At 39.2% G+C, this 27,054-nt stretch overlaps 2 protein-coding genes and 1 long non-coding RNA gene across 19 annotated transcripts in view; all 3 read left to right on the top strand.

The window, feature by feature from the left end:
* LOC105330549 (multiple epidermal growth factor-like domains protein 10) overlaps nucleotides 1-27,054 on the top strand; it is a 119,582-nt gene that overhangs the window by 42,245 nt on the left and 50,283 nt on the right. The window lies entirely within an intron of this gene.
* On the top strand, nucleotides 1,058-3,914 carry LOC117688721 (uncharacterized). The gene is made up of 4 exons (XR_010712405.1): nucleotides 1,058-1,287; nucleotides 2,182-2,310; nucleotides 2,518-2,646; nucleotides 3,217-3,914. It is a non-coding gene; the product is annotated as an uncharacterized lncRNA (long non-coding RNA).
* LOC109619739 (uncharacterized) lies at nucleotides 4,971-12,077 on the top strand. Its single transcript, XM_066070857.1, has 2 exons — nucleotides 4,971-5,224; nucleotides 11,707-12,077. Exons 1-2 carry the CDS (start codon nucleotides 5,137-5,139, stop codon nucleotides 11,970-11,972), a joined length of 354 nt encoding a protein of 117 aa, XP_065926929.1. The 5' UTR covers nucleotides 4,971-5,136; the 3' UTR covers nucleotides 11,973-12,077.

Below are 27,054 nucleotides of genomic sequence, written 5' to 3'. Positions count from 1 at the left end.
GCAGAGAACCTAAAAGAATTCGGAACTGAATGAAAAGTCGTTGACATATACAAAGATCAATATCACATTACATCCACGTGGAGATCAAGTGTAGTAGTCCTTGAAATATATACATCTCTCTCTCTCTCTCTCTCTCTCTCTCTCTCTCTCTCTCTCTCTGACATGTACCATGCAGCACCCCTGTCTGTCAACATCATGCATATTACATTTAATTATTCACAATGATTAACACATCACACGTAGCAAACATTTTTTTCGTAAAACATAAAAAAGCGAATGAACATGAAGTTGCCCCCCTCCCTCACCTTTAAGGAGAACGTACAGAAAAGAAATTAACAGTTAAAGTAAAGGAAATTGATATTGAAGTAAGACTATGTTACCACCTCCCACCCCCGACCCCACCCCCACCCCCACACACTTAATGTAACTTTCACAGTATAATTTTAAAAAAATGAGCGGACGTACAATTTTTTTTTTACTCTTAAAATGTACTATATTTTTATAATCACAATGTTTAGGCGGGGTGGGGGGGGGGGGGGGGGTGGGGAGGGGGTTAAAGTCCAGCGAACGGCCAGTGTGAAACAAAAATATTACAAGTTACATGGTAACTGAAGCCCTCATAACATTTGATTAAGAATTATGATATTCGTAAATGTGGGGTTTCCACACCCACCCCCCACCCCCCCCCCCCACCCCCCAAAAAAAACCCACGAATTTGTAAATGAAAAATGTTTAAAAATGTTTTTAAAATAGATCTAACAATTTGTCTATCTGTTTTGTGCAATTTTGTTCAGGCTAAACCCCCGATTAAGAGAGTCTTTGGAAGAACTGATAGATCGCTCAAAATCGTTTAAAAAGTGTAACAGGGGTTATTTGAAGTAAACAAATGACACCTGGTTTCCACCCCCCCCCCAACCTCCATCCTTAAAACACGCACATACAAACATACTTTCATCATCGATGCAAAGTGCCTGCATAACCTGAATGTATATCTATATAACTATATGTAAGTATATGTCAGTTAAGTATTTGTAAAATCTGTTTACCAGAAACGATCCTTCGCAACCTTGGGAAGCATGTTTATACAAACTTATAAATAAGTGCCAGTGTCAGTGATCTCTGTCTGATAAGGGACGCTATATACTATATATATTTAAATCAAATTTGGATATGATTGCATGCCGTCTATTTCTGAGTTGGAAGTTTTGGTTTTCTCTTTTTCTTTTTGGCCAAAAGGACCAAACGCAATGGGTGATTATAAGGTCTTACTATGTTTCACCTTTCTAAGTGAGTATATATATGCACTTAATGATTTATCTATTTTACGTTTTTTTTCTCAAGTCCAAAAAAATAAAATAATAATAATAATGGCATTTTCACTCTCTAACGAATATCGTGGACTGATACCTACTTTATATATCTCAGGATCATAATTTACAAGCAAACTTTTCTAGAATCTAACTTTTATTAGTTTAGTATAGACGTTTCCGATGAATCGTTATGTTGAAGTTCATGGAGAGATCAATTTCTGATGAAATGTTGCTTTATTTCTGTAATTAACCTTGCATATTAATCATATTTCCAAAAATAAACTGAAAATTAACAGTTTACAGCGAATTACAGAATACAGGTAGAATTTCAATAGCTTGTTGAATTGCTCAATAGGGTATTCAGTTTGGTCTATTTAAAATTCTCCGGTTTTCTGAAATTCGCTGTAAGAAAAACAAGTTGTAAGAATTAAAAACAATTGATAATGTACCAGTTTACCATGCTAGCGTTAAAGAAAAGTTCAAATCAGTAAGTTTTACTTTGCATACATGTATGTGGCAAATTGTTTATTTCCTAAACAAAAGACGCGAAACTACTCCCCACCAGAAAAAAAAACCAAAAAACAAAAAACAAAACAAAACAAAACAAAAACCAAAAAAACAGAGATAAAGGAAAAAATATTACAAGTAAAACTTAAAAAAAAAATTCTGATAATGTACCGGTTAACCATGCTAGCGTTAAAGATAAATACAAGTCATAAGTTTTACTTTGCATAGGTAGCAAAATGTTTACTTCCTACACAAAACACTGAAAACTAATCCCCATCAAAAACAATGAAGAACAAAGAATAAAAGAAAAAAAAACAAAATAAAAGAAAACTGATCTACAGACACATATTATGCTCTTTTTTAGTTCATAGCTGTCATGGTGACGCATGCTTAGACGTTCTTCCGGACTGTCATGAATACACGCTGGCCGCTTGTGAGGCCCCCTACCGGCAATGGGCGTATCTAAACTGTGCAGCATATTGTGGATTCTGTAGTAAATGTGTAGTTTATCTTTGTATGAGAGAGAAAGAAAGAGAGAGAGAGAGAGAGAGAGAGAGAGAGAGAGAGAGTTTCATCATGGGTCACATTATGATAATAGCATGCAAATGTTGATGTAACATTTTGATATACTAGTTGGCTCGTTAGTTGTACAGTCTTTCTATATCTTAAGAAAAAATAAACCAAACTGATTTCTTGTCAGAAAAACCTTGTGATGACGTCATTATGGACTGTGAGGAGTATGGCACCGGGGCATGCAAAGCCCCGTATGTGTCATGGGCGACCAAGAACTGCGCAAAAACATGTGGATTCTGTGATTTGAACAAACAAAGTACGTTGTATTTCTCTACCAACAATTCTTTGAGAAGAAAAAAAGAAACTAGGATTTAGATGTTAGCATTTTGTAAACAAAGATCCCTTAAATAACACACGACTTCTGTTTGCTTGGTGATACACACAAATTATTAAGCTTCATATAAAAGTGTAAACTTGTATAAACCTGTTTATTAATATTCACAAGTCCCGTGATAAAACAAAAAACTCACCAACAAAATCTCCCCAAAATGTCAAGGCTTATTGGTGACAATCTACCCCCTCTCTTTGTTCTACATAGTATATTGAATCATTCAATGAGAAATGTATTCGATTAAAAGCTACAAAAATATCATAACTCAATCTTAACTCTATACACGTATACTTTTTACTAACTGCACTCTGGGTTATAAGGCTTAAAATTTCTGGTTTATAAAGCTTAAACTTTAGTGTTAAAAATGTTTAAACTGTCCAACTATGTTTATACTCATAAACAACATTTATCTTTGAATACATGGCTGTATTGGTAACTATAGAATAATAACACGGCGCATAAGAATAAAGTTTTCTGTAATATCTTTATTTTTAGAAGCCCAATGTGTATACAGTGACTGGATGACAGTGTCGGAATGTTCCGTGACGTGTGGGCGTGGTTATAAAACGGAAGTGAGGTCGTTTACAAAGGTCAAAGACAAAACACCGGGGTCAAAAGACTGCAAAGAAAACTTAGAACGTTACACAGCATGTGACCTTCAGCCGTGTTAGTACACACAAGTGGCATACAGATGCTATTTATAGAGTTTTGACGATGTCTCTGTTTGCATGATAGAAACCATTTTAGCAAGAGCTTGGACTTTGGGTAGTTGAGTCAAACGGCAATGTGACGTAGACATGTCTATTTCATTGCAGGCCACTCAGCCATGGCTTTTTGAAATCAACAGGATTTGTCTGGCTTTTGAGCGAAGATAACGCAATCGGTGTATATTTGGCTTGAAACCAGCGTCATTTTAACTTGTTTTGACATAAAAAAAAAATAGATCGTTCCATCGTACTGAAAGTCCAAGGTCTTGTTAAAATGGGTCTAAATGTCCTATAAAAATAAGTGTGTCTTTATTGTAGGTCAAAATAAAGAAAACAAATTACACAGCAAAAACATTAAACCGATATCAATTTTCTGTGCATATGTGTACAGATATACATGTATATATTTACATGTTACAAATCGTAGATTTCTTGTTGTACATTCATTGTTTAATGATATAAAATATGTTGTATAATAAGCTAGAATAATAGCATACAGTAGATGGTACAATAAAAATCATTGTAATTTACTTGTTGATTTCAATGATTCTCAAAATATAAAAGCAAAATGAAATGAAAGAGGGGATCATTTGAGTGAGAGAAACAAAACAATGTAGGAGAGAGAGAGAGAGAGAGACAGACAGACAGAGACAGACAGAGAAAGAGAGAGAGTCGAGCAACAATTTTTTAATACTAATCGGTAACCCCTATAACTGTCCCAAGATTTACTGGATTCACATTTGGCTTAATTTCTTGATATGAGTATTTATAAAAACCTCAGGGTTCAAACGGTGTTCATTCAAAAGTATGAAAATTTTTCAAGATTCCTCAGTCAAATCGTCCCTGTTAGCTTATCAGGTTTCAATACAAAGCTTAAAATTGTGATGTCTACGGAGATTTTTTATTGCAGCAAGCCAGGATGATAACGTTGAAAAAATGCGCGATGTATTCCGAGTGTATTCCGAATGGAGAAAAGATGTAAACATTCCCCATTATAAATCTCCGTAAGGAATCTGTTTTCGTTTGAGTGAATTTTTCCGACTGAAAGATGATAATGTGTCAATGAAATTATCTTGGAAATTGTTCTTTCCATCGATTTCAATTGCACTTCTTTCACATGAATGTGTGTTTTCATTAAAAATCGTCCAAATGTGCAGCATAAATATCTTGGGACAGACTTTAGTATACTGGTATTTTATTGTAAGAGATAAACAATCGCTCATAGGAGATTGCTCTTGTGTTTCAAATATACAATTATGGTGCACTATACCACCTTTGTTAACGTTATAGATCATGACCATTAAAAATAAGGGTCTTTATGATGCAGTTTGGGATTTTGGAAACCAAACAAAATGGCGATATTTTAACATATGTGTATATCTGTGCATTAAATCGAATTTAAATATAAAAAGAACCAACACTGTATGCCGTAGTATTTTCAGAAAAATATATAAAGTTAAACTACTTCCGACATGCTAGTCAATGAATATTATAATGAGCTCTATATACTTTGCTTTACTTCCTTGTCACGTGATCTTGGAGTCTGCGCTGTCTGTAAACTTATAACCCATCCCTATTTCAACCATTCCAGCTACTAAAAATATATAGCCTATTTATATTGTGATAGTGGATGGCTTGATGTTTTCTATTGATTATTTCTGTTGGACAATCTAGCATTCTAATTTGACCAGATCGACAAGACCCTGCCATGGTGTCCCTATTCGGACACTCTGTGTATCACCTCGGTGTCCTCACTGTGTGGTTCTGTCTGCTGGCAGTCTCCCAGGCGGCGTATGGTGAGTAGACTTAACGTACAAGTTCATATTAACAATAATCACGTAAACATGCATGCTAGAGTACGTGATAAGACTTAGAATGTTTCACGTGTGAAATAATCGGATAGACTTCCACTGTAAACTTGTAAAGACCAATGATTTATTGTGACGGTGTGACCGGTGTTGTAGAGCAGTCTTCCTCCATAGTAGCCCCCCCCCCCCCCGAAAACCTGCTACATGTATATAGTAGCCTACCCCCTCCGGGGCTACTATATAGTAGTTTTTCCCCTATAGTAAGGTTTATCCCTTATGTTTTTGGTTCAGATTTTTTAGAAATTATTAAAAGAAACCCAATAAGGATTAAAATCAATGTCTGTACACCTCCAGGTTGCATACATATATATCTTTGCATTCCTCTGTACAGTTTGGGTTTCGTTTTGCCGTTTTGTTATCTTTCTAGACAATGTTGAAAATTAAACATACGTATCATGTAATACATAACACTTCATTTAGGTAAATATTTGATAAATTACCTGGTTTGACAAGATATACACTCATACACACAACTAAGTGTTCTGAATTTGTAAATGAAAAATGTTCGAGAATGTTTTTAAAATAGATCTAACAATATGTCTGTCTGTGTGTGCAACTTTGTGCAGGCTAGATCCCTGATTAAAAGAAATCTTTGGAAGAACTGATATATTGCTCAAAACTGCTTCAAAAATGTAACAGGGGTTATTTGAAGTAAACAATGGACACCTGCTGGTTCGTTGTTGTATGATTTATTTATAATTCAACAATAAATCACCCTGTATATATACATAAATATAATTCATATTTCTTATGATTAATGCACAAAATATTTATTATTGATTTCAGAAGTCATGCATAAATGCTATAAATATGAGAGGGTTATTTCCTTTGTCACAGCATTTTACAATTTATGTTAACTACATGATAACAGAAATCTACACATGTTCAGATTTATCATCATGATCATTATTGAACATTTACATGTATATATCAGCTATATATTCTTCTAAAAAGTATAAAATTGATTAAGCATATATTTATGACAAATAATTAATACCTGTTTATGGAAGAGAGCCTACATGTAGCTTTCAGAGCACCTAGTATTAATTAACTGAATCTATGACTGTAATAAAAAACACATTCCATCCTATATCTTTCACACTCTATACACTGAATTTAGTTTGATAACTCGGAATTAATAATGAGATGATTAATTTACAACTTGTTAATTAGAAGAAAAAAGTTAGTACTTACATATGCTTTCTGCATGTTCAGCTTGTTTATCAGAAATATTTGTACGCTGAGAGCTATATCAAAATAGTTCATGTCGACCTAGAATGGCTGTAGCTGAATAAGTGTACTTGTTTTAGGTTATAGTTTTGGAGGTATAAGTTTTAATCAATGAAATTTAAGTAATTTAATAAAACTTAAACACTACTCAGTTATTAATGAATTATTTATTGAATTTTATTTTATTATTTGAATAATCATTATCTTTATTCCATGCATACATCATGTTGATCAAATGATACATACATTATTGTTGGTCAATATGAATAGCTTTGTATATTATTATATAATTAAAATAGAGTTACATATTCATATATGTACAATCATGTTATTGTACATTTGAAGTATTTAAAATATACCAACTATTACAAAAGTATGTATCACCTACAAGTAGAAAAACAAATTGGACATTGATGAAATCGTTTTAATCAGAGTGGGCAAGAACTACCGTATAACGGGTATTTTCTGCGGTTGTTTATTTTCTGCGGTATTTTGCGGATAAGAAAAATCCGCAAAAATTCAAAACGCAAAATATTCTTTTCAAAAAATCACTAATTTGGACACTATTTAAAATACAAGCTATAATTTTCAAACGTGATCAGTCCGTTATAAGGGGGCTCTGTGTCGTATTTCACACCTAATTATCTTATGATAACTGTGTGATATCAATTATAGCTGAACAGATATAGGGACTGTGTGTTTAGTCGAGAATGAAATAAAAATGATCCGAGAAAAGTTCACAAGCAGTATTTTGTAGACTTGTAAAAAATTTGAGAGTTAGTTCTCGTTCACCGTGAACACGGTAAGAATGTCGATTTTAAGATATGTAAAGCGCGGAAGTATTCATTCAAATCCTAACGGACAGTTATCGGCAAGTTTATCCCCTAGATTGATCCAAGGGTGTAACACAAGGGTGTCTGAAGTTATGGATAAATCTACAACACCATATTCGAGCAAAAAACGTGGTTCATATTCGACCTATTCACCCAGGGACCGAGCCATAATCGGAAACTACGCCGCTGAACATGGACCTGCCGGAGCTATGAGAAAATTCAAAGCCGATTGTCCAGAATTAAAAGAGTCCACGACAAGATAATTTAGAGATTCTTATAAACGCGAATTAAAAGAACGCTTTCAAAAATGGTACGCCAATCAAATATCAAAACTGCTAGAGAACGGTAACACTGACCAAACTTTGACACCCGTTGATCTTTCATTTCTAAAGCCATTGTCGGCAGAGTGGCTTGTCCAAGTTCATGCTGATATCAAATCTGCAAAAAACTTATCTACAAAGGGTTTGAGAAAAGCGGGATCGCTGAGGCCGTCGGCTACAAGTTTCTATCATGTGATCAGTGATCTACATGTATAGTGTCAGTTGATTATAGTTTCATTGTGCATAAAACTGATCTCCTTTTAAATGGAGTTATCTACTGAAGTATTTGTATCTTGTCATTTTAATAGTTATAAAAGAAATTTGCATGCTTGTATGAATACTAATATTTTACATTAGTATTTTGTATTAATACGGAAATAAAAACGCTACAATAGGGTTAGTTTGGTTCTCTAGTTTGCGTTCCCTAAGGCAATTCTGGGAAACATATGTATTTTTTTTGCGGTCTAATGTAACCGCAGAAATTCAAAACGCAGAATATAATTTGATACTTTTAGGGGTTAAACCGCAAAAATTTCAAGCCGCAGAAAATACCCGTTATACGGTATTCTTTCTTCATATTAAACTAAGATTTGATAATATTTATTCATTTGATATTTTGGACTTACAAATTTAAATATGCGCATATGTGCAGAATTCGAAATCAAACGAATCTTCATTTCATTAAAATTCTTGTTTCGTATGAATTTACATTAAATTGAACGAACAAGCACGTAGCATCTTGTTCATCAGAAAATGGAGGGGGGGGGGCAGATTCATTTATATAAAAACTTTACAAAATCGTGAACATTCTAATTCGTGGTCGGGGGGGGGGGGGGGTCGTAGTATACTTGTTCACTGTTTATTTCCTCATTTTCAATTCATTTTTTTTATATGTAAATTTAAGAAAGTGGGGTAATGGGTGAAGAGGCCCCTTCTCCCCTGAAGCTACGTGCCTGACGAAGTTGTAAACATTCTAAAACATATAATCAAAATATCTTAGATTTATCTCCGGTGCTTATGGGTTTTTTCCAGAGTTATATAATATTACTGTTATCTTTACGGACGGGTTTTATACATCAAAGCGATCGTCGTCACATCATAGTGTCACTTGAAACGAGTATTTTCATTTAACTGTAATATTTGCAAGGTTTATTTAGGTTTGATATTGAATGCAGTATGTGTATTTTGTATTAAAATTAATTAATGCATACATGATAAATAGTTGTCCTTAACTTTTCCCAGCGACGTTTCCGATGACTCAATTAATGTTTTCTCATTAGGTGACCCGCGTCCAATCCTCGTAATAACTGAAGCCGTTTTTTTCTTCTAATTTGTCTTAATATTGACGAATTGCATTTTTTTTTACGTTTCAATGGTTGAATAGAATTTAAATATATTTTCTTTAATATATTTTTAAACTGTATCTCGGAAAAAAAGAAGTGATTTAAAACTACATTTTTTTAGCATTCTCCTTGCCGTGCAACATAATTTTTGTGTGTTCCACGGTTTTTAAAACTTACAATTTAACGTATCATTTTTTTTTGTAATAGATGTTCTGTCCTATGTCACTTCCGAAGTAAGACAACATTTGACTTTTTTAAGCTTTAGTTTCAAATATTTAAAACTTTTTTTCAATAATAGATATTGTATCATTTCATATCATATCATAATTTTGATATCAGCTATTGCAAGTTATTGCCACGAATGGTCCGCCATAAACATGACCGACATGTAAAACAAGAGAGGGGGGGGGGGTGATTTACAATATAGTAGGTTTTCCTTGGAGGTAAAGGGAAAATCTCACTATATGGTCAGATTTTCGTGGGGGGGGGGGGGGAACTGCCATATAGCCATATTTCAGGAGAGGGGGGGGGGTGTTATATAGCCATTTTCCGGGGGAAAGTGGCTAGAAGGAAAAGGCAATATAAAACATCGGTGCAAATACCGGCGTCAGATAACTGATTTGGTAGATCACCTGACTAGAGATTCAGGGGGGGGGGGGGTTAGGGGGGTTATGCCCCCTCCATGAAATAGCCAGGTTCGAATCCTGGTCTGGTCCGTCATTATTTCTCCCATCCCGTTACACTATCATAATTAAAGGTGTGGAGGTCACATGTTGTATCCGTGAATTGTGTCAGCAATATCTGTATAGATATATCAAGGGATAACTTTGGCTAATGGGGAATTTCGAAAGGGATGGGGGAGTTTTTTAAAGGCCTATTTAGAATAATTTTACTGTGTATATTTGATTATTTTGAATTTTTTAGGGGGGATCCAGATTTAATTTTAGAATTCAAAAGAAGGACAAATTTATTTTCTTTAGTCCGATTTTTTTTTGGGGGGGGGGGGGTGGGGGTAATGGTTGTTTATTACGTCACAGTTTTTGTTTCCTCCATTGTTTTTTTTTTTTTTTCGTTTTTTGTTTTTGTTTTTTTTTTTAACTTAACAACCGCACAGAAAGCAAACGGTCAGACCAACTACACAGAGAAGTACATGTCAATCGACCAACAAAAAACGTTTGAGCATATTTTAAGGGTCAATATTTTGAATATGTAAACAGATAGATCAATCTAAATATATAAATAAACACATGACGGCATAATTAATTATCTAACTGAGTGAACTGATCGTCGCACCGTGCACGTGGATTAATACAAAGCAAATATTAAATTCTAAGTACATTAGAATTACATCCTTTACTTTCTAATATCAAAATATTCAAACATACTTAAATTGTAATGTAAATAATATTGTATCTCATACATGTGGCGTATACCACCCTTTTAATAAACCTTTGCTTTATCAAACGGGTTAATTTTACCAAATACTTCCGGTCCGAACTATTTTTGACACAGCCCCTCGCTTCAACGCTTCATGCAGTCGCTTCAGTGACCTATTTTTGAAGATTTGCTAGTTTTTTCAACATAACTATCCCTATTACCAAAAATTGATATTAAATGGATTTTGTCAAAGATTTAAAATACAAATATGAAGGAAACCAAATAAATGTATAGCATAGGCGTCGAAACCAGTTAGGGGGGGGGGGGGGTAATCTCACCCTGCCCCCCCCCCCCCCCCTTTCAATTTGCTTCCGATGCCACTGTGTAGTTTATGAAATTGCAAATCACGTTAGCTATCCAGGAATTCATCCTGATGATGCAATGAAACTAGAACGCTTTGGTTGTGTTTATATACAAGAACTTACCGAAATAATGTTTTTAATGACTTTTTTCCACCACCAGTAAGCATCCTTATTCAATATTCTCAGTTTAGAATCATTAGGCTTGTGTTTTATAAAACATCAACAACTATTCCTTGTTCGAGTCAATAGACCCCTTTACGACAACAGCAGTACTGCACACTTGCATGGCAGATAAAATTTTAGTATGTAGATAATTAAATGACGTAAATGAAACAATTGACTTATGTCATATTTCACAAAATTATGTCATTTTTTCTTGCAAACGAGAGGAACCGCAGTTACCATGAAGGGGTTACTTCAAACTAACGAGCATTCGCAACTTTGTGTATGTCAACAAACTTGATTATTCAAGTCTTCTTATCAGTATTTCTATTTAATCAAGTGATTAAGCTCTAAAAAAATATTTAGAGCTAAAAATATATTTAAAGGGTTATTTCAGTGAAACTTGACATGAAAACAGTTATATCTTTATCCGAAATGACGTACTTAATAGTATTGCGCAAGGACTGTCTCAAAAGTTTCATAATATAAATCAAATTTTATGTGATAAATAAAACATCTATAATTTTGTGATTTTATATTTGCTTTATCAAACTCCTTGAAATGGTTATATTCGCTCGGCAAGCCTCGCAAATAAATACACCATTTTGAACTGGTTGGATATAGCAAATATAAAATCACACAATATAGACATCCTCTGTGCACTTGTACTTGTACCCTATTGCAAAATTAATTTTTTTTTAGAGTTATGTATATAATTACCATTGCACCATGATTTGACATAAATCCCGAGAATGACACTACACTGTGTGTTTATCTTCACAGTTAATGTCGCCCTCAACAAACCAGCGTACCTACAGTACCCTGACCCAGATGACGACGACTGGGACGCCAGTAACGCTGTAGACGGACGTAAATCAGACCTGAGTGGTAGAGGAGGTCAATGTGCTTTATCATGGGAGAAACAAACCGCCACCTGGTGGGTGAACCTGACCACCATCCACAGCATCCACCACATCACCATATACTTCAGGACGGATAATCTACAGTGTATAGTCACATTTTATTCTTTTATATTTACCCTCATATAACGTTTCTGTTAAAACTCAAATTATATTTATTTCCATGACAATTAAATTTAAGAATTATCATATTGTGTTTGATGTAAAAGTTCGTGCCACGATTTGATTATACTAGTTACAATAGTTAGTTTGCTTGTTCATTTGTTGGTTTCTTTCCACTGCCGTGTATTGTTTAAACAGTGTAGGTCGTTAAATAAGGAATAAGGAATCATTCTTTGAGTATTATGAGGTGATAATTTCGGTCGGGATGTGAAGGGCTTTATGATAGATTTGATCACACCCCGACCGAAATTATCAACTCATAATATTCAAAGAATGATTCCTTTTTACTTATATTTATATAATTTTAAACCATCGTACGATTATATATATTTAAATATAAATAAGCAAATCCCACTGGCGCCTCGATTTGGCATCAGTTGTATTATGGGTTATATAGTACAAAATCGATACGTAGTGTTATCACAGGCAAAGGCACTGGAAAATGTAAATATACAATCTTAACGTTTGTTTAAATACCAATAATTTGTCATATTTTCATTGCATTATTAACATATATATTTGATTATGATTTGTATGCCCCCTCCATGAAATAGCCGGGCATATATAGTTACCCTGTTCCGTCCTTCCATCAGCATTCACTTTACGATCATTTTCTCAACAACTGTTTCACACATTCAATTTAAATTTGATCTATGGACAGGCACGTAACATCGTGTTTGAAAGGGGGGGGGGGCAAACTCATCCAAAACATCTTGACAACCCGGCCCCCTCCCCCCAAAATAAAGAGGAAAACCTTACTTTCCAAAATCTTCGGAATCCTAATCCCTGTGTGATGGGGGGGGGGGCGCTCTTTATTTAAATATATTTTTTTTATTACATTTAAATAATTTAAATAATTATTTATGTAAATATAAGAAAAATCTTTGCTGCCAAAAAAAGGGGGGGGGGGCTGATGCTACATGCCTGATGGATGTACATGTATCTTATGAATATATACATGTAGGTTGCATTCGAACTGGCCCCGGTCCTATGATTTTAAACAGAGTTATGCCTCTTAGACTTAGAACAAAAATGGAAAATTCACTTTACGATCATAATTTCAACAACTATTGCACACATTTAAGTCAAGTTTGATATTTGGATATATCATAGGGATGTACAACTTGGGATCGAATTTGTTTCTGGTCCAATTATTTTTGAGAGTTGTGTCTCTTGAACTTTGAAGAAAAAAATGAGAAATTCTCAGTTTCCATTCTCTAACTTTTGAAGGGATGCATATACAGCTGATATTTCATATGTAGGTTATTTACCAAAAAATACAAAACAAGTTTAAATTAGTTCCGGTCCGATGAATTTTAGACAGAGTAAAGGCCCTGTCACACCAAGTAGCGTTCCCACAGCGTGTTAAATCACGGCGTTGTAAAATTCATAAAATCACCGTAGGATCGTACAATGTACAAATTTAAAATGTAAAATTTTATTTGAAAATTTTACAAGTGAAGATGTCATGGCGTCCTGACGGCGACCGAGGCGTTTTCACAGAGCTCCCGCGGCGTGGAACTGCGTTTTTTCAAAGTTCTACTAGGCGATTGACTGCGCTCTCGCTACCCTCATGACGTGCTAGGAGTTTTTACCGCGCGTCCACGGCGTGCTCTGCGCTCTGACTGCGTGCACAGGACGTTCTTTATTACTTCTTGGTAGGTTATTGTCAATTTGTGCAATTGTGTGGGAAACAAACAAGAATTTACAACTGGTAATTAAATGATAAAAATTGTTTTGTTTTGATAAATAAGGTACATTGTAATTGAAACGTAAATAATTTCTAAATTATTTGTAAATGACAAAATTCTTAGTAGACAGGTTTACAAAAGAACCGTTATTAGTAGTTAGAAAACATAGAAAACATGTGAAAATATCAGAACAAAATTGCGTGAATTTCATCAACGTCCATTAACAGGTCCTGGAATATTCACAAATACTCCTTTTTACATAGTCATCTACATCAAATGTAATAATACTACATCGCTTGCGATTTTAAAAAAGCCTTTGTTCAAGTTTTCGGGTTCTGGCTGACAACGCACTAGTAACGCTGTGGGAGCGTGATACAAACCCTAATACAGTCAGTTCAAAATAATGATTTTCCAAGGATATTTTAGAACATAATAACACGTCTAACACAATGCTGTAGTAAATGCTTTCGATTCCAGCGTAGACTTGACAACTCGTGCATCAACAACAACTCGGTACTAGTGAGGTTTTTGTGAACGGCTTCGGCCGATCACGGTTGTGTCTATATGAGGCATTCGGCAAATTTAATCACTGAGCATTGCACTACTTTATTCACTATGCACTGAGAGCTTCATGTAAATATTAATTACATGTAAATTAATACAAAGAAAAACACAGTTTTCTAATGTATTTGCCTTGATACTGTAGTGCATGTATTGTAATTTGTGTCGGGCTCGAACATCGGGTTCGGCGTACTGTTTATCTGTCGGTTCTGAATAAAGATTTGAAAGTCTCGGACGTGCTTTTTGTCCCCGCGGCTTTGTGGTGCAATTGGACCCACACCACACCCTGTACACAGCACCACACTGGTGTCAGAAGTGCGTTTTAATCATACTGTAAGTTTTGTCGGAATTTGTGCGAGATTAGGTCACTTCAATTGTAGGAATTGATCTGCGTTGGTTCTGACCACGTGCATGCATCCAGGGGTAGTGTGAATCCGCTCCTCTGTTCTTTGCGTGCTTTCTTGTATATTAAACTTGTTATCAGATTGTGAGAATCCGCATCTGTATTTTTTAATTTTTTGGTGCTTTTCTTTTTATTTCTTGGGATCATTATTTTTGATCTTGCACCCCCCCCCTCCAACAGCAACTTTACATTATTGTTAGGGGTCATTTCTCGATTTTGTGATTTTAGGATAAGATAGATCAAGTGGGAATATTTTCATTAATGAGCTTGTCAAGTATCACAAAATATCTGGACAAAAACCCACTCCAAGTTCCTCCCAGTCCCATTACCAAGTTGCCTGTACTGGTGTCTGATAGCTTAGGAAATTGTTTAAGAGTACATCACAACAGTAGAATTCCCCTTCAATTCTTCACATATTCAGGGGCTACATCTGCAGTGGCTATCGATAGAGCAATACCTGAACTTGAAAAGCTGTCAAGGGGTAGCAAGCCTTTAGTAGTGTATGTTTGGTTAGGTGTTTGTGATATTACAAAGAAAATACACAGGGGCCCTGGTCACAGACAGAGGCAAATTGAATTGAGGTATAATTCTTTAGGTGCAGCAACGACCAACATTTTAGAACAGTTTGATAGGATAAAAAATTTTGTCATTTCAAAACAAGGTTTTCTAAAATTCATTACTATTCCAGTGTACTCTGCAAAACTGTACAATACCTATTTAGGGCACCCTAATCCTGAAAACTTTGAGACTACAGACAAGTTTTTGATTGAGGAAATAAATGGTCTTAACCAGCGAATTTATGATCTTAATCAGTCATTAGGTCGTAATACTCTTCAGTTTCACCTTGATATTGTAAAAGTCAGAGGTCGTGGAAGACAGTCTTTTAATTATAACCTCTTGAAAGACGGAATTCATCCTGATAGCCAATTATCTGAAAAGTGGTTAAGGCGATTAGAATTAGACATAGTGAATGAGTGCTGGTCTGATGCAACACCAGATGTGCTAACATTGAATGTTGACCCACAGGAACTACTGACTTTATAAAATTAATATCAACAATTATGTCAGAAAGCGACAACATACTTGACAACACTATTACTGCTACAACAGATACTGATGACTTCAATAATCCTTGTTTAGTCATTCCTTCAGTTGAACAAAGTACTGTCATGGTTTTAGAAAAAGTTGACAGGAGCTTAGGTAGCCTCACCCTGAACTTGGAGGAAGCAACAAAATTGATGTTAAGTAAGCAGGATTCAGCTTTAGATAGACAAATGCAATTGGTGATGAACAATGAGAGGCTGTTATCTGCTACGATAGACAAACAATTAAACATTATAAAGAATCAAGAGCGACTTCTGTCTGAATCGATAGAGAGTCAAAAAGAGATGGTTAGGAGACAAGAAAAACTTTTCTCGGACATGACTGAAGGGCTCACAGAGGTCCTGGAGCGTTCACTTAGTCGAGGGGACAGCCCCAGACAGGTACACGCATACCAGGACCACAAAACAGAAATGTTGAACAGTCAAGGGGACAGCCCCAGACTGTACCAACATGACGAGGAAGGAAAGCGACAACACAATGCTGCAGAATGGCTTGGGTTTTCAACACCCCATAGAAATACAAACACCAATTGTCATAGCTCATCATATTCAGGTCAAGCTTTGCAGAGAAACCACCAGACAAGTAATGGCTTCAGACAACCTACCTCGACTCCCATACCTGGACCAAGCAACAAACCATTCCAGCCATTGCTAGATACAATAAACCAGTTCGAGTCTGGCCGAAGCCTAGGATCTATGAGCACAAAAAATGATTATATGCCAAGGCAAAAGTTACCAGTATTTGATGGGAGTGGAGACTGGGAAGGATTCCTTCTTCCTTTCAATAGAGCAGCACAGAGATATGAATGGGGAGATGAAGAACGCCTTGACCGATTCATAGAATGCTTGAGAGGCCAAGCATCAAAATACCTATGCAGCCTACCAAAATATGTTCAGAATGACTACCCAAAGTTATTAAAACTTATGTCAGATAGATTCAACCGAAAGGATCCACCTGCTACTGCAAGAAAACGACTAGAGGAAGTAAGACAGAAGGGAGAATCTGATGATGAGTTTGCCGAGACTGTGCGGCGTTTGGTTTCGCAAGCTTTTCCCTCTGTAAGCATTGAACTCCAAGAGGAAATAGCTGCAGAATCCTTCTTAAAGGGTTATAAAAATGCTAAGATTGGATATGAAGCGTTAAACAAAATGCCGAAAACTATATCTGAAGCCTTAGATGTTGTTATACAGTTACAACACAACTTCAGAGCTACAATAGGTCGTGAAAATGTTCAATTCCAGCGCCATTCTAGAAGAGTATCCTGGCAAGAGGACCTCTGTAACATTGACAGTGAGGAAGGTAGTTCTTATGAGAATGTGCGATCAGTGGCATCCCCTGAAGCAAAGGAGAAAACACTAAAGGAGGCAATTCAGGAATTAAAGGCCTTGATAGAGCACAGAACAGCAGAAATGAGATCATCTCAAAGGTCTTCATCCCCCAGAAGAGGTTGTTTTAAGTGTGGAGAATATAACCATTTTCAAAGAGATTGTCCAACATCTCCATTACAATCTCCTAGAAAAAGCGAATTAAATGAGAAGGACACCTCAAAGAAACTTTTTAAGATTGGAAGTGAAAATGGGAAAACAATTAGAGTACCAGTGCAAATAAATGGGGAGCAGACTCTAGCAGTGATTGATACTGGAGCTGAAGTAACTGTCTTATCAGAAGACTTTGTGAGAAACAGAAGCTTAGAGTATTCTGGTGGTAACAAAACAACAACACTGTTAAATGCAGAAGGTGGCAATAAGATGTCTGCAGTTACTGATGTCGGAGTAAGAGTTGATCTGGGAAGGTCATCCATTGATTGGAAGGTCTGCATTGCACCCATACGTGATGAGGTGTTGATCGGGATAGATTTGTTGATGGCCCTTGATGCTGTTGTTTTGACAAGACAAGGTGATTTGTTGGTTAGGGGTGAACTCGTAATTGGAAATGTGGATTCACCAAACAAAATGCATGTAGCAAGAGTTAGCATTGAAAAAGATACCACTCTGCCCCCAATGAGTGAGACAATACTAAGTGGATGTGTTGATAAACCCGATCAACAACTAGTGGGAGTACTTGATCCAGCATCTTTGAAAAATGGTGCTCACACTGGATCCGTACTAGTAAAAATGAATGATCGAATACCTGTTCGAATCCTTAACCCAACCCCCCAAGAACTAAAGTTGCCTGCAGGTACACATTTAGGTAAATTAGTGGAGGCTGAGACAGAGCAAAACAACTCTTACGAGCCACCTAGTGATGTGGAAGGTAGTCAACAGGGTCAAGGAAGTGTCGAACATGTACCATTACATTTGGAGAAATTAATGGAAAATACAACAAAGGGATGTTCAGAGGCAGAGACCAAGGAACTAAAAACATTGTTACTGAACTATCAGGATGTTTTCGCTAAAAATGCCAATGATGTCGGGTGCTTCTCCAAGATTTCCCATCAGATTGTTACAGGAGATGCGTCACCAGTGCGCCAACCAGTGCGGCGAACACCCTTAGGATTTCAAGAAGAGGAAGAACAACACTTGCAGAGTCTTCTTGACAGTGGAGTTGTAGTACCTTCAACTTCAGACTGGGCATCACCTGTGGTTCTGGTCAGAAAGAAAGATGGCGGAGTCAGATGGTGCATCGATTATAGAAAATTGAATGATGTCACCAGGAAAGACTCATATCCACTCCCTAATATTGAAGAATGTTTAGACACCCTTGCTGGCTCTACCATTTTTTCAACTATAGACCTCCAGCAAGGATATCATCAAATTGAAGTGGATCAAGCAGATAGGAGAAAAACAGCTTTTATAACCCGCTACGGGCTCTTCGAGTACACTCGCATGCCTTTTGGGCTGTGTGGAGCCCCGGGGACATTTCAGAGAGCAATGGAGTGTGTTCTTAAAGGTCTGCAATGGAATATGGTATTGATTTATTTAGATGATGTTATAGTTGCCAGCCGCAACATGCAGGAGCACATCATGCACCTCAAGGAAGTGCTTCAAAGATTTAGAGAGAGCAACTTAAAGCTAAAGCCATCTAAATGCCATTTTTTTCAGCGAAGTGTATTGTTTTTGGGGCACCGGATCAGCGCAGATGGAATAGAGGCCAACCCTGAACTGACTCGGGTAGTACAAAATTGGCCTCAGCCTCAGAGTGTTAAGGATGTACAATCCTTTCTAGGACTCACCAACTATTATCGCAGGTTTATTGATAAGTACTCTGAGATTGCCGAACCACTGTACCAATTGACAAAGAAGGGTGTGACATTTAAATGGAGAGCTGAGCAACAGAAAACATTTGATGTTCTAAAAGAGAAGCTTGTTTCTCCACCTGTTTTGGCTTACCCACTGTCTAAGAATACATTCATTCTAGATACAGACGCCTCCAACTACTCAATTGGAGCAGTACTTTCACAGTTGCAGGGTGACTCAGAGAAGGTAATTATCTATGCTAGTAAGCGTCTTGGCCCAGCACAATCAAAGTACTGTGTTACACGCAAGGAACTTCTTGCTATTGTCACTTTCACTCAGAAGTTCAAACACTATCTCTTGGGCAGACAGTTCATCGTTCGTACTGACCATGGCTCCCTTACATGGCTGTATCGTTTTAAGACTCCTCAAGGGCAGCTTGCGCGATGGTTAGAACACCTGAGCCAATTCAACATTGTTTTTCAACACAGAAAAGGCATAAACCATGGCAACGCAGATGCCTTGTCTAGATACCCTTCAGAGCAATCAAAGTGTGACTGTTACACTGTTGGATCAAGCGTATCTGACTTGCCTTGTGGTGGTTGTAAACACTGCATGAAAATTCACCAGGAGTGGTCTCGCTTTCATTCTGATGTAGATGATGTCATACCCCTCGCTGTCAAGAGTGATAGCAGTTTAGTACTTTTGGAAAACCAAACAAATCATGGGAACCCATCTTGTGATGTCTCTGACCCAGATACTTGCTCTGGAGGACACAGTGTCCCCAAGCAGGATGAAGAGACAGAAACTGTTTGCCAAATAACAAGGATGGATGAGTCTGATGATGGTGATGATGATGAGGAGGTCAGTCCCCAGATATCCCTCAACGCTTACACCAATGAAGAATTGGGACAGAAACAAAGAGATGATCCAGAGCTATGTAAGATTTTTAAGTGGATAGAGCAAGACTTTCCAAAACATCGAGAGGAAATGTTTGCAGAGTCACCAGGTCTGAGGCACTTTTGGCTGATGAGAGAAAACTTGTTGTTGAGCAATAATTGCCTATTCTACAGATGGGAATTTCCTGAAGAAACCCGAAAACTCTTTATAGTGCCAGATGCAATGAAGGGCGAAGTAATGGAAATTGCTCACTGCTCACCATTATCAGGGCACCCTGGAATAAAAAGAACCATACAGCGCCTTCGACAATCCTTCTACTGGTATAACATGACAGATTATGTGACAACTTTTGTAGGTGCATGTGAAAAGTGTGCACTAAGCAAAAAGGCTAACAAAGTAAACAAGTCTTTGATGCAACAGTATTGTGCAGGATCACCAATGGACAGAATACAGCTGGATATATTAGGACCATTCCCCATATCCAAACAAGGAAATAAATACATTCTTGTACTAGTTGATCAGTTCTCTAAATGGACAGAGTGTTATCCACTACCTGACCAAACTGCAGAGTCCATAGCCAGTGTTCTAGTGAAGGACTTTATCGCTCATTTTGGAGTACCCCTAGAACTCCACACAGACCAAGGGCGGAATTTTGATGGTGAATTGATGAAACGACTAGCAGAGTTAATGGGCTGGGCAAAGACAAGAACAACTCCATACCATCCCTCCTCAAATGGGTTGGTAGAGAGATTTAATAGGACTCTTCTCCAAATAATGCGATGCTTTGTCAGCCAGAATCAAGATGATTGGGACGAACATATCCCTCTGCTTGCTGGAGCATACAGAAGTACTCCTCACACCAGCACTGGCCTTACACCTAACAGACTAATGTTGGGTCGTGAGGTTCATCTTCCACAAGAGGTAATGTTTGGTTTAAACCCAGTAGAGGAAGATGAAATTCCCTTCATAGATAAACTGCGATCGTCTATGAAAAAGTGTGAGAATATAGCTCGGGAAAACTTGAAAAGTGCATCAAGAGGTCAAAAACGCTTACATGACTTGCGTACACATGAGAAGTCGTACAATCCTAGTGATCTAGTATACATTAAAGATGATGCTAAGAAGGTTGGAAAGAGCCCAAAGTTACAGCCATTGTGGAAGGGTCCAGCAGTTGTTGCCAGAAAACTTGGCCAAGTATTATATGAAGTCATTACAAAGAAGGGCTCTACAATACTACATCATGATCGTCTCAAGCCCTGCCTTCTAGAAACGGTGCCTAGGTGGATTTCGAAAGCTCGAAGACAGCTTCAGTACTGTATGGAGTTTGATGAGAGGAGGGAGCAGGTAATCCAACTAAAGGACCTTGAAAATCACGGTGAGGAAAACACCCAAAGTAAAAACACTGAGGTCAAGGTCATACCAAAACTACCTGATGTTGGCGAGGACATGAATTTAAAAGACGATTCTGCAGAGGAGTGTCGAGACACTAACTTGGAGGATGACTGTACGACCACGAATACGACAACTAGGCGTGGAAGGAAGATTAAACCTCCATCCAGATATGCGTCTTAAAATGACATTATTATTTGAACATTTAAATTGTGTTTATTTTAGCTGATGAATGATTATCCTCGAACAAATGATTAATTTTCATTCCAGAACACTGTTGTTGTGTGACATTTTCCTTAGAAAAAGGGGAGTAGTGTAGTGCATGTATTGTAATTTGTGTCGGGCTCGAACATCGGGTTCGGCGTACTGTTTATCTGTCGGTTCTGAATAAAGATTTGAAAGTCTCGGACGTGCTTTTTGTCCCCGCGGCTTTGTGGTGCAATTGGACCCACACCACACCCTGTACACAGCACCACAATACTTAAACATCTACACAATTACCGGAATATAAAAATCATGTTTTTCTTTTCATCCATAAGAATACTTAGTATTAATCGGGAAAACAATTTCCCAACCAGGAGTAAAGTTTATTCAAGCTTTTGCATCACATTAAGAGAGCTGGTCAAAGATATATTACATGCCGATCATTCCTCTTAAAGGAATACTGTAACAGTTACTCAGTATTTAATTGAGTGGTGTCTTTTAAAGAACCAGCTACATGTAGATCCATTGGAATCCTAGGGGAGGTTTTGTGGTCTATCCCTGGTTATCCGCTGTTAGTTGTGCTATACTATGGGAGGCAGGTTAATTTAAGACCCGAGCCAGAACTCGATTTCCTTCTGCATACTTAGACGTGGCAATCACAAGATGTATATTCCCACCACAACGAAGAGGGGGGGGGGGGGGGGGGCAGGCATCCCAATCAGTTTTTCCTGGGTTACACAGGGGTAATTAACTTTGTGAATTTGTGAATAATTACGTTATTTGTAGATTGCATCGCCAATAAATGTAATTAATATTTCACACATTACTACAGTCAGGGTAGGGGCAGGGGGAGCAATATTTCCTTTTTAAAGTTATTTTCTACTTATATTTGAGGTGTAGGCAAAATTGGGAAGGTATATGACAGGCACGTAGCATCGTTTTTGAAAGTGGGGGGGGGGGGTGGACTCATACAAAAAAATCTTCACAGCAAAAAAAAGAAGGGAAATTTAAAGTTTTCCAAAATCTTTAAAATCCTATTCCGGGGGGGGGGGGGGGGGCTGGCGTAGTATACAACTTCAATTTCACTCCTCATTTCCTTATTTTCATATCAATTTTTACATACACCCAAAAAAGTGGGGGGGGGGGGGCAACTCCATGATAATTCATTTTTTTATATGTACATTTAAAAAAATTGGTTGCTGCGAGAAAAAGTGGGGGGCCAGGCCCCCCCCCCCCTGATGTTACGTGCCTGTATGATACTTATGTTGTGAAGGTGTATATCTATAACATGCACAGTGCCCAGTTAGTGAATAACTCACCAGGCTGAGTTGTATTTAATCACAGGATCGCGAAAACGTTCGTCTGTAATCACGGACCAAAGTCAAGCTAGCCAGCACTAACTCCAACGCTCTAACAAAAATTTCATAAAGATTATCGGCTATTTTCAAGCGTTTTCCGATCCCGATGTAAAACAACTGAAATTAACAGATCGCCCTGCTCCCAAACTAGGACTTGTGCTCACTAGGTGAGCCCGGATTCCTCGGGGGACGGGTGTACCATCGAAGATTCCGGCGCCAAATAGCGCACTAGTGACACCGATTCCTGGCGCCAGTGCGCTGAGTTGACCTTAAGTGAACAAATTATTTCTGTTATGTAGGGATCTAAACTGGGCGCCCTGCGCCCAAACTAGGAATTGTGCTCATTAGGTGAGCCCGGATTCCTTGGGGGAGGGGTGTTCCCTCGAGGATTCCGGACCCAAACCAGGCACTAGTGACACCGTTTCTTGGCGCCAATGCGCTGAGTTGACCTTAAGTTAACAAATTATTTCTGTTATGTAGGGATCTAAACAAGGCACTCTGCGCCCAAACTAGGAATTGTGCTCATTAGGTGAGCCCGGATTCCTTGGGAGAGAGGTGTTACTTCGAGGATTCTGGTGTCAAATCAGGCACTAGTGACACCGATTCCTGGCGCCAGTGCGCTGAGTTGACCTTAAGTGAACAAATTTTTCCTGTCATGCAGGGATCTAAACTAGGCGCTCTGCGCCCAAACTAGGAATTGTGCTCATTAGGTGAGCCCGGATTCCTTGGGGGAGAGGTGTTACTTCGAGGATTCTGGTGTCCAATCAGGCACTTGTGACACCGATTCTTGGCGCCAGTGCGCTGAGTTGACCTTAACTGAACAAATTTTTCTTGTTATGCAGGGATCTAAACTAGGCGCTCTGCGCCCAAACTAGGAATTGTGCTCATTAGGTGAGCGCGGATTCCTTGGGAAAGAGGTGTTACTTCGAGGATTCTGGTGTCAAATCAGGCACAAGTGACACCGATTCCTGGCGCCAGTGCGCTGAGTTGACCTTAAGTGAACAAATTTGTTCTGTTATGAAAGGATCTTAACTGGGCGCCCTGCGCCCAAACTAGGAATTGTGCTCATTAGGTGAGCCGAATTCCTTGGGGGAGGGGTGTTCCCTCGAGGATTCCCGACCCAAACCAAGCACTAGTGACACCGTTTCTTGGCGCCAGTGCGCTGAGTTGACCTTAAGTGAACAAATTATTCCTATTATGTAGGGATTTAAACTGGGCGCCCTGTGCCCAAACTAGGACTTGTGCTCATTAGGTGGGCCCGGATTCCTTGGGGGAGAGGTGTTACTTCGAGGATTCCGGACCCAAATCAGGCACTAGTGACACCGATTCCTTGCGCCAGTGCGCTGAGTTGACCATAAGTTAACATATTTTTCCTGTTATGTAGGGATATAAAAAAGGCGCTCTGCGCCCAAACTAGGAATTGTGCTCATTAGGTGAGCCCGGATTCCTTGGGGGAGGGGTGTTCCCTCGAGGATTCCCGACCCAAACCAGGCACTAGTGACACCGTTTCTTGGCGCCAGTGCGCTGAGTTGACCTTAAGTGAACAAATTATTCCTATTATGTAGGGATTTAAACTGGGCACCCTGTGCCCAAACTAGGACTTGTGCTCGTTAGGTGGGCCCGGATTCCTTGGGGGAGAGGTGTTACTTCGAGGATTCCGGACCCAAATCAGGCACTAGTGACACCGATTCCTGGCGCCAGTGCGCTGAGTTGACCATAAGTTAACATATTTTTCCTGTTATGTAGGGATGGAAACAAGGCGCTCTGCGCCCAAACTAGGAATTGTGCTCATTAGGTGAGCCCGGATTCCTTGGGGGAGGGGTGTTCCCTCGAGGATTCCCGACCCAAACCAGGCACTAGTGACACCGTTTCTTGGCGCCAGTGCGTTGAGTAGACCTTAAGTGAACAAATTATTCCTGTAATGTAGGGATCTAAACAAGGCGCCCTGCGCCCAAAATAGGACTTGTGCTCATTAGTTGAGCCGGATTCCTTGGGGGAGGGGTGTTCCCTCGAGGATTTCCGACCCAAACCAGGAACTAGTGACACCGTTTCTTGGCGCCAGTGCGCTGAGTAGACCTTAAGTGAACAAGTTATTCCTGTTATGTAGGGATCTTAACAGGGCGCCCTGCGCCCAAACTAGGACTTGTGCTGATTAGGTGAGCCCGTATTCCTTGGGGGAGGGGTGTTTCATCGAGGATTCCGGACCCAAATCAGACACTAGTGCCACCGTTTCTTGGCGCCAGTGCGCTGAGTAGACCTTAAGTGAACAAATTATTTCCGTTATATAGGGATTTAAGCAAGGCGCCCTGCGCCCAAACTAGGACTTATGCTGATTAGGTGAGCCTGGATTCCTTGGGGGAGAGGTGTTACGTCGAGGATTCTGGACCCAAATCAGGCACCAGTGACACTGACTCCTGGCGCCAGTGCGCTGAGTAGACCTTAAGTGAACAAATTATTAATTCCGTTATGTAGGGATCTAAACAAGGCGCCCTGAGCCCAAACTAGGACTTGTGCTCATAAGGTGAGCCCGGATTCCTTTGGGGTCGGGTGTTCCCTCGAGGATTCCGGCATCTGATCAGGCACTTGTGACACCGATTCCTGGTGCCAGTGCGCTTAGTAGACCTTAAATGAATAAATTATTAATTCCGTTATGTAGGGATCTAAACTGAGCGTTCTGCACCCAAACTAGGACTTGTGCTCATTAGGTGAGCCCGGATTCATGGGGTAAGGGGTGTTCCTTCGAGGATTCTGGAGCCAGATCAGGCATTAGTGACACCGATTCTTGGCGCCAGAGCGTTGAGCATTCCTTAAGTGACCCAATTATTTCTATTATGTAGGGATCCAAACTGGGCGCCCTGGGGGTACGGGTGTTCACTCAAGAATTCCGGCGCCTGATCAGGCACTAGTGACACCGATTCCTGGCGCCAGTGCACTGATTAGACCTTAAGTGAACACATTTTTTCTGTTATGTAGGGATCTAAACTGGGCGCCCTGCGCCCAAACTAGGACTTGTGCTCATTAGGTGAGCCCGGATTCCTTGGGGGAGGGGTCTAAGCAAGGTCACTTAAGGTCAACTGAGCGCACTGGCGCCAGGAATCGGTGTTACAAGTGCCTGGTTTGGGTCCGGAATCCTCGAGGGAACACTCCTCCCCCAAGGAATCCGGGCTCACCTAATGGGCACAAGTCCTAGATTTGGCACAGGGCGCCCAGTTTAGATCCGTATATAACAGAAATAATTTATTCACTTAAGGTCAACTCAGCGCACTGGCGCCAGGAATCGGTGTCACTAGTGCCTGATTTGACACCGGAATCCTCAAAGTAACACCTCTCCCCAATGGAATCCGGGCTCACCTAATGAGCACAATTCCTAGTTTGGACGCAGGGCGCCCAGTTTAGATCCCTACATAACAGAAATAATTTGTTCACTTTAGGTCAACTCAGTGCACTGGCGCCAGGAATCGGTTTCACAAGTGCCTTATTTGGGTCCGGAATCCTCGAAGTAACACCTCTCCCCCAAGGAATCCGGGCTCAGCTAATGAGCACAATTCCTAGTTTGGGCGCAGAGCGCCTTGTTTACATCCCTACATAACAGGAAAAATATGTTAACTTATGGTCAACTCAGCGAACTGGCGCCAGGAATCGGTGTCACTAGTGCCTGATTTGGGTCCGGAATCCTCGAAGTAGCACCTCTCCCAAAAGGAATCCGGGCTCACCTAATGAGCACAAGTCCTAGTTTGGGCGCAGAGCGCCTTGTTTAGATCCCTACATAACAGGAAAAATTTGTTCACTTAAGGTCAACTCAGCGCACTGGCGCCAAGAATCGGTGTCACTAGTGTCTGATTTGAGTTTAGAATCCTCGAGGGAACACCCCTCCCCCAAGGAATCCGGGCTCACCTAATGAGCACAAGTCCTAGTTTGGGCACAGGGCGCCTTGTTTAGATCCCTACATAATAGGAAAAATTTGTTCACTTAAGGTCAACTCAGCGCACTGGCGCCAGGAATCGGTGTCACTAGTGCCTGATTTGGGTCCGGAATCCTCGAAGTAATACCTCTCCTCCAAGGAATCCGGGCTCACCTAATGAGCACAATTCCTAGTTTGGGCGCAGAGCGCCTTGTTTAGATCCCTACATAACATAAATAATTTGTTCACTTAAGGTCAACTCAGCGCACTGGCGCCAGGAATCGGTGTCACTAGTGCCTGATTTTGGTTGGGAATCCTTGAAGTAACACCTCTCCCCCAAGGAATCCGGGCTCAGCTAATGAGCA

Source organism: Magallana gigas, chromosome 1, assembly GCF_963853765.1.
Source record: "Magallana gigas chromosome 1, xbMagGiga1.1, whole genome shotgun sequence".
In the NCBI taxonomy this organism is placed as follows: domain Eukaryota; kingdom Metazoa; phylum Mollusca; class Bivalvia; order Ostreida; family Ostreidae; genus Magallana; species Magallana gigas.
The sequence above is the reverse complement of the archived record's forward strand: the minus strand, read 5'-3'. Positions and strand labels throughout refer to the sequence as shown.

Excerpts from the sequence above, each read along its gene's own strand:
- LOC109619739 (XM_066070857.1), top strand. The coding sequence starts at position 5,137 with ATGGTGTCCCTATTCGGACACTCTGTGTATCACCTCGGTGTCCTCACT. Across the intron at positions 5,225-11,706 it reads AGTCTCCCAGGCGGCGTATG|TTAATGTCGCCCTCAACAAA; the intron begins GTGAGTAGACTT and ends TTATCTTCACAG.